Consider the following 13,485-nt stretch of genomic DNA (forward strand, 5'->3'; position numbering starts at 1 on the left):
GGGGGGGGGGGGAGAACCTGTCAGAGGCAGTGGACCGAATACCACCCACCTTGATTTCCTTACCAATTGGGAGTTCCAGGCAACCCCACACCGATCGAGCCAGTTCCCACAGCCTACACTCACTACATGTCTCCGGGTCACCCTTTGGTCATCCATCCCCTTTCACTGTGCCCTCGCACACCTCGTCAGCCACCGGAGAGGACAGCCTCCCTTTGATCTGCCCAGCGAGGCTCACATGATGACCACGTTCTCGCTGTAGCTCACCCCAGATCCTGGGACCAAGTCAGACCCGCCCCGCTGCTGTTGGTGGTCTAAAGTGACCCCCTCCACCCCTGGTGGTGGCTGTGTGGCGTCTCTCCTGGCAGAGGTGGGCCCCCAGCTCTGGCACAGTCTCCTGGCGCCCCCGGCCTTGGTCGCTCCCAGGAGGCTGGTGGTGACAGGGCCCGGGTGCACCCCTGCTCCCCTGGCTGTGGGCTCTTGGGCCTCGGATGCCCCCAGCCCAGCTGTGACCTGACTGTGACTTCTTCCCTGGGGACTGGCCACACAGGCTTCTTCCAGTCTCCGCGTCAGCCAGGGGCATGTAGTGGGGCCTCAGGGACAAGGTGCTCCCCCACCATCGCCGCGCGCTCTCACAAGCACCCTTCGAGCAGAGGTGGCAGTGGGAGCTCTGAGAGGCGATGTGGTGGAGGAGGGTGGCCAGCCGCCCCATGCCCCCCCTCAGGCCATCTCCCCCAGCGCCAGATGCAGCAGCTCCTATTTGGAGGCAGGGTTGCCATGGTGAACACCTGGCCAGGAAGGGGGAGGGGCGGGGAGCCAGGCACCAAAGGGGCCAGTTCCCAAGTTGTGACTGGAGGTGAAGTGGCAGCATTCTCCTCACCAGCCACCTTCACCCTGAGGTGTTTCCATAGAAACGGAAGGCCTATTGTCTTGTCCCTTCTCCATCACTTTCTGTGAGCGAGGCAGGCTCTCTCTCTCTCTCTCTCTCTTGGCTTGGGGTTCTGGGACTTGGAGGACTTGAATTGTCAAGGCCACTGCTGCCCAGGAGCCAGTCAAGACTCACACACACACACCAAAAAAGCCCAGCCCCCAGACCAAGAGTGCAAGCCAGCAAGCACAAAGATACAGGTGCACATGGGGCACAAGGACACCCCACAAAAGCCCCCTCGGTCCTGTTTGTCCCTTACCGGGAACAGCGTAGTCCCAGCCAGTGCAGCCTGAGCCCCTAAGCAAGACCCGGATGAAGTCTTCCCCTCCTTGCAGCTTTGTCTCCCAAAGGCAGGGGCGTGGCGGGTGCTCCTCTCCCCCAGAGGCCCTTGTTTTAGTGGTGCTGGTGGTGGCCAAGCCCAGCTGCCATCTGCCCTGAGGACCCCTGGAAAAAAAGCCTAGCTGTCCACTGCTCCGCAGCACAGCTCTGTTCTGACCAACACACACAGGCTCGCCCTGAGCCGGAGTCAACTCCTGGGCCACAGGTTCACTGGCTAGCCCCTCAAGTGGACACCTGTGGCCAGACTGTTTCTGCCCCCCACCCCCGGCAGCCTGGGGGCAGTGTCTAGGGCTGCTGCTGGAGGGCTCTGGCTTCCAACAGCCCAGCGACCCAAACGCGGTCCACTCTGTACGGGGCTGTCGCCTCTAACTTCTCCACGGAGGGGCCCCTCTCCACTGCCAGTCTGCAGAAGGTCTCCTAGCCCCACCCAGCCCCCTGTGGATTCCCAAGGTAACAGTGCTCGCTCCCAGGATGGCACCCTTCCCCCTCCCCTGGCCCAGACCCATCTGCAAGAGGAGCATAGAGCCAGGGAGGATTCTGGGACACACACACACATGCACACACACCCAAGCTCAGATCTGTCTCTGCCCACGGCCCACACTGCCCTCTCTGCCCCTGCTGTGCGCCTGTCACAACGGGGGAGTGTGGGTTGGTGACAAAGTAGGTGAAAGAGAAAAATAGAAAAAGCTAAGAGCTGACAGCCTGTAAAATTGCTTGATAAGAAGTACATAGTTGTCAAACAGCATGCAAATATTTGCGAACCCAGGTGTGGCCCCTGGGAGAACCTTGGGGAAATTGCTTCCTAGGCGAGGGCGGAGGTTCCAGGATGGGTGCTGCCTTGCCGTTTGAGGGCTCACAGCACCCTCTAGTGGCGGCAGGAGAGCACCTGCTTCCTTTTGTGGGGTTGGACTTTGCAGCACCTTCCCCCAGGCTAGCCACCCTCTAGGCCTGCCAGGAGCTCCAGGGACACATGCTAGGGGCAGAGAGTCAGACCTCAGGGGAGCAGCAGCCCTCTTCTGAGATGCTTGTTAGAAGGTGCTGGCCTAGTGCCACCCTGGCAGGGGGTCTTTGGGGCTGGGCTCAGGACCTTTAAACAAGTGCCCTGTATGTGTGATGCCCACGGGGGAGTCCATGCCACACGGTGGGGACTCAAAGGAGACCTCTCCCCACCTGCGGGGAGTGCAGGCTGGTGACGGAGGCCCTCTTACAGGCCCGCCCCTCCTGTTTGCTCCCATCACGTGGACTTAGCTGTTGGGGTGGCAGTCGGTCTGAGGGTACCAGCGCCTGGCCCAGAATTAAACAAAATAACCCACTCACTGTCATCAGGTCGATGCCACCTCATAGTGAGCCTATAAAACAGAATAGAACTGCCCCACGGGTCTCCCAGACTGTAACTTTACAGAAGCAGAAAGCTCTGTCTCTCTCCCCAGGAGCAGCTGGTAGCTTCAAACTTCTGACCTTGCAATTACAGTCCAGCTCACCAGGGCCCAGAATAGACCCTCAATAAGTGTTGGTGGAACTGCTGAATGAGTGAATGAATGAATGAGTGAGTTGAAGCAGGTAAATTGGTTCACAAGACAGCCATGGGCAAGCAGCCTGACTCCTCCTCGGCTGCTTCAGCACTGGGAGATTTCAGGGAATTGGATGGGATAGGTGGGGCAAGGGTGGGCCAAGGGCTGGCAGGACCCCTAGCACAGTGCAGTGGGACCCTGTAGGGTGGCAGGTCATCGAGGTCAGCAGGGGTGTCCTTAGGAGCCTGCTGCCAGGGCAGGCTGCCCTGCACCCCTCAGCCGGGGCCTGGGGCTACAAAGTGGCCCCTGCCTGCTCTGCCCACAGGACATGCAAAGCCTTTTTCTGGTCACCTGTCATCAGCTGTCTGACTGACAGCCTACTAGAGACCCCGCCGGCAGGGTGACCACCAGGAAATATTCCCAAGCCAAAACTCCGTGCCATGTAGCCAATGCCGACTCCCCCCGACCCCATGGGACAGGCTCTCTGAGAAAGCCTCATTTTCTTCCATGGAGAGGCTGGTGGTTCTGAACTGGGTAGCACAGCCCTCGACACCACCAGGGAACCTAGGAAATGTCCCAGAGGTGCAGAAAGTTTGGAAGGAGGAAGCAAATTCCCCTGAGCACCTGCCACCATGTGCGTGACCGGAAAGCAGTCCGGTCAATGGCTTCAAGTCAGTTCCAACCCAGAGAGCTCCCCGCACCCGCCGTGTGTCAGGGTGGAGCTGTACAGACACTGTGGGGTTTTCAGTGGCCGTGACCTTAAGGGGTAGATGATTGCCAGGCTTTGCTTCCGAGGGGAATGAAACTGCTGACTGTGCAGTTAGTAGCCAAGTGCTTCACCGGCTCAGGGACCCCTGTGCTAGGCTGACGTGGTGCCAAACACCATCACATAGACTTGTGTGGTCCCCACAACCGCCAGCCTGATAACAGTACTTCACAATCAAGACACCTCCCCCCAAGGCTCAGCCAGGGGAGCCCCCTCACCCCCCACCCCGGTCCATCCATGTTCAAACCGTGAGAAGCACAGGCCCCCTGACTCCCAGGCCATGTCATTGTCCCTAAAGACCAGGAAGCCAGGTGCCCCAGTGTGTTTGATGCTTCCCTGGGTTTCCCCTGCGGTCACCTCAGTGAGAGGAGGATGAGTGGCAGTTGACTTCCCCAGGTGCCTGGCTGGTCCCTGCGAGTCCCTGCATCCCCTGAAGTTTCCTGATCTGACCTGTTGTGACAGCTGCCCTTCCCGAAGGCAGGTTCCCAGAGTCCGTCGGGCAGGGCCGGGCAGCGTGGGCAGCTCCTGAGTGTGGGTGTGGGCACCTCAAGCTCTGGCCCATCATCCCTGGGAGCAGCAGACCTTGAATCTCCCTCCTGGAAATCTGGGCCCCTATCTGGGATGGAATGTTGGGGTCCAGAGCAAGTGTCCCCAGGGCTGCCTGTCAAGCTGGTGTCTGGAGGCTGCAATTTGATCTAATTGGAGCCTCATTGGTTTGGGCCACACAGCCCCGAGGGACTGGGGTGGCTGACTCCTTGCAGCTCCAGGGAAGGGGCAGGTGTCCTCAGTGGCAAGTGTCCCAAGCTATCTGCCCTCTGGTTTCCCTCGGGCCTGGCCAGGGCTCCCACTGCCTTCCCAGAGGTCTGAGGTGAGGGTTGTCACCAGCACTGGTATAAACCAGTGTGTGCAGAGCTCCCCCGGCCTGCTCCTTCACTGGGCACCACAGATACTCTGAGAAGTGCCTGCCCGGGGCCAGAACAGCAGCAAAGGAAACAGAGCTGGGTCGTATGGAGAGAACATTCAGGGTCAGCCGGGACCGCCTCTAGTGTGAGGGGAGACCAGCCCCTAACATGATCAAGGTTCGGTAGACGCAATGGTACGGTGAAGATCTGTAAAGACTATAGTAAAGTTGTAGGAGACAGGAGAGAGAGTAAAATGAAGGAATCAGACCCATTTCGTATGGTAGCATGCTCACCTCAGCCCTTCTGGGTGGTCCATGTGGGGGTGGGGAAGGAGGAGAGGGCAGGAGAGAGCATCTCCTCTTTATTTCTAACCTATATATACGTAGGGGCGTGATTACAGGTAATCACATCCGTCGCCTGGAAAGGGGATGTATAGTAGGCATACGTGTCACAGGAAGGGGATGAACTTGGGGTGTACACACAATAGGAAGGGGAGGGATTAGGGGCATTCATGTGACAAGAAGGGCAGACCCTAGACTCAATATGGCAGCCTAACCTTGGTCACCCTTGAGTGGGCTTGACCTCCCTGGGCTCTCCTTCAGGGAAACAATCAGAAGGGAGTGGGCCCTACCTAGGGTGGCACAGACTATACAGTCTGATTGCTCTAGAACAGCAGTTCTCGACCTGTGGATTGCGACCCCGTTGGGGTTGAATGATCCTTTCACAGGGGAGCCCAGTTCATCACAGTAGCAAAAATGACAGTGATGAAATAGCAATGAAAGTAATTTTATGGTTGGGGGTCACCACCACATAAGGAACTGCATTAAAGGGTCACGGCATGAGGAAGGTTGAGAACCCCCAGGGAATCGGACCTGTTTGCAATGACCTCCAAGTATGCGGAGGTTTACCATGTGTAGCAAGCAGCGTCTTGGGTTTGGCATCTATTTGGGGGAGACAGCCTGAGAAAAAGCCTCTTTATATCCCACACTCTAGCCAGAGGAATCTTCCAGGTGAAAAGATGCTAAAGCCCCTGACACCTGGAGGATACAGGAGCACACCAGCCGGACCATGGGGACTGGGGTTCCCAGGGCCCAGCTGCTTCCTTGCTCTGGCCCTCACTTCCTGCTGTCCCCTTTCTGTTCAGTGGCCTCTCCCCGCACCCTACAGCCCTCTGTTCAGTCTCACTCCTTCTCTCACTCACACTCCGCACACACACACACACACACCCCCAGGCTTCACTTCCTCTCTGAGCTTTCTTTGCCAACCCCCTTGCAAAACAAAGGTTCTTGGCTATGTATGCCTTTGTCCCTGAGTGGCCCAAACAGTAACTGTGCTCGGCTGCTAATTAAAAATGTGGAGGTTTCGAGGCTACCCCAAGGTCCCTCAGAAGAAAGACCAGGCAACCTACTTCCAGAAAATCCATCATTGACAACTCCATGGGGGCACAATTCCACTCTGAGACACACGCACACACCACACCACACCACACCACACCACACCACACCACACCACACCACACCACACCCTCGACTGCCATTGGTAACCAAAGCTGAGCCCACTGCCATCAGGCAATTTCCAACTCAGAGCAGCCCTGTGGGCAGAGTCGAGCGGCCCCATCAGGTTTCCCAGGCTGCGCTCTTTTTGGGGAACAAAATGCCACCTCTTCCTCCTATGTAGCAGCTGATGGATTCGAACCACTGACAACCTGGTTAGCAGCCGGGCGCTTAACTGTGCCAACAGGCTCCTTCTGGACAGGCTGCTGCCTCTGGGCAGGAACTTGGCACATGCTTCAGGAGCCAAGCACACAGAGCAAGCCGCCCAGGAGAGGTAGCGGCCACAGTGGGGGGACTGTAGGGGAGAGGGGTTTCGTCTTGGCAGCATTGCTGGGCACTGCTGAAGAAGGGGCCCTGAGCCCTCAGGGCTCCTAAGCCTTGAGTGTGTCAGCACAGCCCCTTGCCCCAGCTGGGGCTGGGCTTATAGGAAGTATGGATGAGCCACGGGCCACGGGCCACAAGCATGATCAGCCTGGTGGCAGGTCACTGGGGGGAGGAGAGGGGCCACCTGTGCCAGTGCCCAGAAGTCGACTCCTGTTTTGTGTGTCTCCTGCTAATGGCCCTGGAGGGGAGGCAGCCGCCACCTTAATTAAGTTCACAGCTGAAGCGATGCTGGAAGGTGGTGTGAGCACCAGGGAGCCAGCCCTCGCTGTGCAGAGAGGAACTGGCAGAAAATAAACATCGCAGCTTCACCTGGGGGAGGCCCCCGGCTCTGGTCAAGGACCAGAAACCTCCCCCTGCCACCCCCCAGGCAGGCGGTGCCTCCCCCCTCACAGCTGTCACCCGGCAGGCGCGGAGGCCAAGACTTGTCCACCTAGGACTTCTCCTGGAATCTGGGTCCCCTTGCGGGAGGTCTCAGGAGGAGGGGGCATGGCTGCCTGGGCTTGGCAGAGAGCAGCCTTCTCCCCTTCCACTCCGCGCTATACGTTGTGCTCCGTCCATTCTCAGGCTTAAACCTGCCCCCTAAACTTGTGCTTCCCCCTCCCCAACCCCCTCACCCAAGGTGCCCCCTTCCCAAGGTGCCAGCGTCCCACTCCCACCCTGGCCACTGGCTGTGAGAAGCCCTGTGGGCTTCAGGTGTAGAAGGTGAGGCTGGTCACAGCAGGCTGTGATGCTGCACATAAGACGTGCCACCATCTGGGCAGACTGAAGGCCCCGATGATGGCCATTGGGTCCTGAGTCCTTGCCCCCACCCACCACCAACGACCCCCGCCCTCCCATGGAGCCAGGGGACTGCAGCTGTGGCTATACCCACCTTTTACAGAGGGAGGGGGATGGAGCCGGCTGCCCAGGGGTACCTCAAAAGAAAAGCCTGGCTTCTGACAGCTCGCAGCCAGTGGGAGCCCTGTGGGGCACCGGGCATTTGGGGTGGAAAAGGGTGAGCGGGAACTTCCTCGACAGCTGTGCAAAACCCTCACCTGAAACACAGGAAACGTGACCGGAAGAGAGAAGCGCTGCCGAGCGGGCACGCAGACATCTGGGTGGCCTTGAGTCAGGAGCCCACCCGATGATCTCGCCAAAGGGGGGCTTCAGGCCGAGGCTGCCAAAGACGGAATCTCTTCCCTTGCCCACTCCCCTGGCCCCGTGATCCGCTTTCTCCAGAACTCGGGTGCCCAGGGTGGGCCGTGCGTGCGCGGCCAAGGGGCATCCCTGTCACCCGCCTGTGCTCCTTGTCTCTGCAGGTAAAGACAAGCCCAGCCGCTGCATGATTTCCTGAGCCACGGCACAGGGGCAGCAGGACCCACGGGTGCCCCAGCAGGACAGACTGCACCAGTTTGCACGACAGACCCCTCCTTGCCAGCAGCCTGCCACCTCAAGCCTCCCGATCTCTCACAGATCAGAGGGCCTCCAGCCTCTCCAGGCCAAGGGTGGGTGTGGGGAGCGGGGAGGACAGGTGTGTGTATGTGTGTCCTTGTTTACATGAGGTGGATGCTCCAACAGTCTGCTCCTTTCTGCCAGAGCCCCTCCCCCCAGGGGGCTGGCCTCACCCTGCAGCCCCCAAGCCAGGGTGGGACACCTGACTTCAGGCTCCCTGTCCTGGGCTCCCTGACTTAGCTCTCCTGGGCCACCAGCAGGCTGGTGGGGGAGGGGAAGAGCACAGGTCTGGAGCCGGGTTTCCCACTGCCAGCCTGGCTGGAGGCCCCTCTCCCTCACCCACCCTCAGTGGAAGAGTGTTCCTCCTGTCTGAGACCCTGAGTGCAATCAGGGGAAGACCCCCCCAGCCAGTGGCAGATCCCCTACCCTCACTCTGCAGGTCTTGGCCGCTTGGCTCCCAGGGATCCAGGACTCCCTGGCTTTGGCCTGCTGCAGACCTATTTGGGGTATGTGTGTGGGGCGGGGGTCGTATACTTAGGGGGCTGCCCCGGCCCGAACCATGCCCTGATCAGCCTCGGGGAGTACTGTGACAGAGAGGCAGGGCTCTTCGGACTGGAGTATTTGCCCTCCTGCCTGGGGATGAAGGGGGGGGGGTTATCGGCCTACCAGCTAGGACCTGCGTGCCTTCCCTGTTCCGTAGCAGCCATAGACTAGCCTTCACCTCCTGTGGAAGCAGGGCTCACCGGAAGCCTGGGTGTACAGCCTGATGGACCAGCCCCAGAGCCCACACTGTCCCTCCCCCCCACCCCCCACTGGGTGACCCAGGAAGCTAAGGGACAACTTGGCAAACCACAGACTGTGAGCCAGAGCCAAGCGGGGGAAGGGGTGGGGCTGGGGGAGGGGTGCAGAGTGCCCGGGAAGGCTTTTCCAGCCTTTCCTCAGAACCAAATTTCTTTCCTTCTGGAAAAAGGAACAAAATGAGCCCAGCACCCCACCAGCCCCTGGGAAGGAGCACAGATGTCTGTAAGGCCTCTGCTTTGAGCCTGCGGAGAGGCCGGGAGTCTGGTGGGAGGGGGAGCAGAGGCGAACCTGAGTCCCAGGTGCTGTCAGTCCTGAGGTTAGCTGCCTGCATGTGGGGCAGGAGTGGGGCCCCCGCCCCCCACTGTCTGAAGATTAAATACTTCCTGTGCACCCAGGCCAGTAGTGTGGTGTGAGCTTGTTTTCCGCCCCGGGAAAGATGGAAGCCCGGTGACACCTCAGCTGCACCCAACCAGGTTTCTCACCTGGAGTGTCCAAAGAAGGCGGGGGCCTGTGACAGGGACACTGCAGTGTGAGCAGGCTGGGGACAGCTGCCAGGCCTGTCTGCAGAAGGCTCCTCGCTGTGGGAGAAGCAGGCTGGCCTTATCCTTGTCCCCTCTCCCAACCCAGAGGTCTCCCCCCAGCCCCTACCCAAGATCCCTGATTAGAAGGCTGTCTGCCTCAGTTTCACCAGGTGCCCAGATGGGGTTACTCTACTCTTCTTCAGAGAAGGAAATTGGGGGTGGGGAGAGAGACCAGATGTTGAGGTGGAAGCCACTCCATGATGCAGGAAAGGCAGTTTCCCAGCTTTGCAGAGAAGTCTCTGTCCTGCCCCACCCCCAGCCTGAAAGTGCCAATAGTGTTCTTCCTGGGAAAGACTGCCCTCCATGCATGTCTTCGGCCTGGGGGTCACTGTTTGAATAGGCTCGGCCTCTCGGGGACTGGGTTTGTAGCTTACCCCTGTGCCCTCTGCTCCTGCACTTGTGCACGTCTGTGGACAGAGCTCCATCGCAAACTCACGGGGGCATCTGGCCTACCCAGGTGGGCGTCAAGTTCAGGTATAGACGGTGCCCTTGGTCCCTCCACCACGGCCTCAGGAAAGGCTGGGCTCCAGAAGTAAGGACAGAGTTTGAGGCCAGTGTCTTATGGGCTGAGCCTGCCAAGGACCAGGGAGGCACTTGTCCTGTCAAATGGTGCCGCCATCCTGCAAGGTCAGACCCCCTCAGCTGCTGCCTTCCCAGTCCCCGACCACCGGCCGGCTTCATCCTCTCCTGTCCCCTCTCTCAAGGCTCTGATACAGCGCCTGCTCCCACGGCTCTGCACCTGTGCAGAGGGGATAAAGGAATGAACGCAGTGACTTCATCAGCGCTCTGGAAGCCGGGGGAGCAGGGAAGGGGTGTAAGGACAGCTTACCCCAGAAAACAAATTTGCTCTCTTGTAGCAGCCTGCAGTCATCTGCCAAAATGGTTCATTACCTGACCCAAAAAAACATTGTGAATCAAGAGGGTCCAATTTCGGGGTCCATTTTAAGATCACCTGCAGAATGGTCCAGCCCATCAAGGGTATGCATATCTGGAAAGCCACCGAGTATTTGAAAGATGTCACTTTGCAGAAACTGTGTGTGTGGCCTTTCGGATGTTACAATGGTGGAGTTGGACAGGGTGCCCAAGCCTAACAGCGGGTTTGGACCCAGGGTCAGTAGCCTGAAAGAGTGCTGTATTTTTACTGCATGTGCTTTGAAATGCAGAGAGTCATGCTGAACTCAAGGGTCTAGATATGGGTGCTTTGGTCAGTGAGCACCTCCAGGTGAACAAAGCCCCCAAGACGTGCCCACCAGCCTTACAGAGCAGCCCATACCGGAGCCCCCCCTGCCTTTGAAATGAGCCTTCCTGAAAAGAAACACATTGATCCTAAGTCAGAAGCGGAGGTTGCACAGAAGAAAACATCATCCCAGAAGAAACTGACAAAGCAAACGCAAACATTTAAAACTCGGGGGTAAATTAAGCTTGAAACCAAAGCTGATAAAAGTTGAAACACAAAACTAAATTTGACTCCGGTCAGCCAGGTCTCTATATGTCAGAATGGACTGTGTGGCAGTGCGTTGGGCGTTTAGCTCACTCTCTAAGGCGCTCCAGGGGTGTAGCGAGTTATGTGTTTGGTTTCCAACTGCAAGGTCAACAGTTTGAAACCAGCAGGTGCTGCATAGGAGAAAGATGTCGCTTTCTGCTCCCGTAAAGATTGTCTGGGGAACCCACAGGCGCAGTTCTGCTCTGTCCTGTAGAGTCGCTATGAGGCAGAATAGACTTGGTGGAAGGATCCCGGGCCCCACCGGAAGTGCCCCACATGCCATTTCAGACAAGCCTGCTGTGAGAGTTCATTCAGCAAGTTACAGCTGATACTAACCTAATTGATGACCCATTCATTCCATTTCCAATAGTCCCTCACCTGCTGTGAGCCCAGTCCCCTTGGCTATCCAAGCCCGGCCAGAGATGGGAGTCTCAGCCCCGCTCTTGCCTCAGGCTGCCCAGTCCTAGCCTCCAGTGTTCTCACCTGCCCATCAAGCACCCTTTTCCCCTAACAAGTTTCTAATCTTTATGGACTATTTTCTCTCAAGGTAGCCTTCCACCACACTGGAGGGAACAGTGGCTCCAGGCAGAAGGGCCCAGACGATGGTGGCAATCCACTGAGTCATCGTGTTTTGGTTTTTAGCCATCTCTTTGCCACGGAAATGAATGATTGGGTCCCCAAGGCAGAGTTTTGATTGTTGGGATAATTTTTCCGAGATGAACAATGATGCTAAATACTTCCAGCGGGTGTCAGATGTTTGAAAGGGGCACTCTTTTCTATCGATGTGCCTCTGCTGGTGGCACAGTGGTTAAGCGTCCCGGTGCTCATCAAAAGGTTAGCAGTTCAAACCCACCAGCAGCATCTCGGGAGAAAGATGAGGCAGTCTGCTTTCATAAAGATTACAGCCTGGGAAACCCTGTGAGGTAGTTCTGCTCCGTCCCACACGGTCCCTGTGGATCCACTCAACCACTGTGGAGTTGAGATCCCTTCTGTTTTCATTTATTGACCACGTACTTTAGTCACATGCGAGTTTCAAACTAACAAGGGGTTGGAGCAGGGGCCTTTACCGAGCCAACACACCATTTCCCACATCCTCACCTTTAGGGGATTGTGTGATGAGTGGTCTTAGCCCAATGTTTTCCCCATGGGACAGTGCAGGGCTCTCCCACACCTCTCCTCAGGGGACATGCCCACCTGGGCCTGCTCCTCTGGATTTGAGAGTTTCTCTACCCCAACAATGTCGACTCTTTGTTGAGGGAGGAGCTGCCCCACACATTGTAGGGTCTTAAGTAGCATCCCTGGCCTCTACCCAGGAGGTGCCAGAGACCACTGAAAATGTCCCCACACATTTGTAAACCTCCCCTGGAGGGTCCTGCTGCAGGGACTGAGAACCTGTGATGGCTGTTCCTCCATACGCTCGGCTGTTAGCTCAGCCCCAGGCCCGGGGAGGCTGCTTACAAACGGGGCTCTCTGGGGCATGCAGTAACTCCTCTCTCTGCTCTGGTTACCTTGCCTGGCTCTTCACCATTCCATACTCCCCAGAACCCCAGAACAGGTGTGTTTATGTGCACACATCTGCCTCCTTCTACTCAGATCCCCATCAGATTTCCTCCCAATCTGTTCCCTTCCTCCTGTCTCTGCTAAAGCCTGCCCAGAAAGCACCATTGGGCCTCACCGTGTGAGCGTAGCAGTGCCCCACCTCAAAGGGCAGCCAGATCCCACATCAGGCCAGGGGGTCCCTGCGCCCCAGGTTCAGGATCACACTCAGCGTGAAGCTCCCACAGCAGCTAACAGCCCCGCTCCGCATGTGGATGTAGTTTGCCATCCAGCGGTGCTCCGCCATCCTGCCTGCCCGAGCAGAGGACCCATCAACTGTCTGTTTCACCGGCTACACTGCTACTCCAGAGGCAGGGGTTCCAGGCCAACCAGGAAGCCGACCAGCACTGACAGCTTCTGCAGGGGCAGGATGAGTGTGCTCTAGGCTAAAGAAGTGCTGGATCAGCTCAGACCACTGGGGAAGTGTCTGCACCCCAGGCTTCAGCCTGAGGAAGGCTCTGCTTCCAGGGACACCTCCCGGTTGCATGCACAATACCCACTCTACCCTTGGGGTTCCTGCTCCTGAAAAGCAAGCTCAGAGCACACAGGGGGTGCATCTCTCTTGTTCACGGTTGTATCCACACCTGTCTTTAGTGATTAGAAACTTGTCAGCCAGTCAACACAGCTAATAAAAGCAGGCACCATTGAGTCTACTCCAGGTCCTGGCAACCCCGCGCTCATCTGAGCAGAACTGGGCTCCCTATGGAGTGGCTGCTTTGGGGGAGTCCATTGCCAGGCCTTTCTTCCAAGGGCAGACTTGAATCTTTGGGTTAGCGGCCAACGACATGAACAGTTTGTACGCCCAAGGACTCCAATACAGAGACTAAGCCAGGCTAGTGAACTTACTAGCAGGTGGTTCTCAGATGGGCCAGGATCCTTTCAGGTGTGTCCCTGATGTCTGAGGCTGCGCGGGAGCTGGGCGGCAGGGGGTGAGGTAGGAAAGAACTCTGTCCCTCACTCATTCATGTCTTCAGGGCGGGATCCGTCCAATTGTCCAAACTCTCTCCTGAACCACAGCTTTGCTCAGGAAGGTCCACTGGTCAGCGGGTGTCCAATTCGGGCAATTTCCCTCCCCCACTTCTGTGCCCCCCCCCCAGCCAAGCCCTCCAACTGCTTTGGAGTCCCCCAGAAGCTGGCGAGGAGAATGCCCAAAGTCACTCAGCATGTCCTGAGAGGGCTCCCTCCAGGAGTACTGGCCTTCCTTCCGCATGGC

At 57.8% G+C, this 13,485-nt stretch overlaps 1 protein-coding gene across 1 annotated transcript in view; it reads left to right on the forward strand.

Moving 5' to 3' along the window:
* The window catches only part of FAM83F (family with sequence similarity 83 member F), a 49,473-nt gene extending 41,034 nt beyond the window's left edge, over window positions 1–8,439 (forward strand). Inside the window, 1 exon segment of the mRNA XM_045290979.1 lies at window positions 7,679–8,439. Within this exon segment, the coding sequence (XP_045146914.1) occupies window positions 7,679–7,713 (35 nt within the window). The 3' untranslated portion in view covers window positions 7,714–8,439.
* The last annotated feature ends 5,046 nt before the right edge of the window (window positions 8,440–13,485 follow it).

Source organism: Echinops telfairi, unplaced genomic scaffold, assembly GCF_000313985.2.
Source record: "Echinops telfairi isolate 266 unplaced genomic scaffold, ASM31398v2 ScPeMD7_2;HRSCAF=8, whole genome shotgun sequence".
NCBI lineage: Eukaryota > Metazoa > Chordata > Mammalia > Afrosoricida > Tenrecidae > Echinops > Echinops telfairi.